At 59.2% G+C, this 517-nt stretch overlaps 1 protein-coding gene across 1 annotated transcript in view; it reads left to right on the top strand.

Moving 5' to 3' along the window:
• Positions 1-517, top strand: part of LOC125959494 (pneumococcal serine-rich repeat protein) — a 41,242-nt gene extending 40,725 nt beyond the window's left edge. Inside the window, exon 6 of the mRNA XM_049692318.1 lies at positions 379-517. Within this exon, the coding sequence (XP_049548275.1) occupies positions 379-517 (139 nt within the window). The remainder of the gene's footprint in view (positions 1-378) is intronic.

Genomic DNA, 517 nt, shown 5'->3' with positions numbered 1-517 from the left:
GCGGCAGCGGACGGTGCGAGCGACGAGCACACCGATCGTGACCGTGCACGCACCGGACGATGATGATCGGTCACGGGGCACGGGGCGGCATCAATCATCGGGAAGCCACCGACACACGGACGGTGGCCGGTGCAGCTCGACCAGTAGCAGCGCCACCAAACGCAATAACAATGGTGGCTCGGTTCGGTCTGATTCGAGTTCCACCGGATCCAATGCTAGACAGCAGCACCAGCAACAACAACAACAGCAACGCAATGTAGAGGTTAATGTTATAATTAAGGGAAGTAGCGGGAGCGGCAACACCAAAACTACCATCACCCCTAGCAGCAGCAGCACCAACGCCACCACCACCACCAGCACCAACACCGGCATCAAAAGTCCTTCTGTGATTCTCGAGCTGCCGATACTGGCGATCGACGAGGATGACGATCCGTCCTCCGCGGCCGGTTCCCTCTCGGCGAACGATCCCTGTATACCGGGGCCCTCGCGCAAGTGGTCCAAGGAGACACTGTTCTAG

The sequence above is a fragment of the Anopheles darlingi genome, chromosome 2 (genome assembly GCF_943734745.1).
Source record: "Anopheles darlingi chromosome 2, idAnoDarlMG_H_01, whole genome shotgun sequence".
Classification (NCBI taxonomy): Eukaryota; Metazoa; Arthropoda; class Insecta; order Diptera; family Culicidae; genus Anopheles; species Anopheles darlingi.
This window is presented reverse-complemented; position numbering and strand designations above follow the sequence as displayed.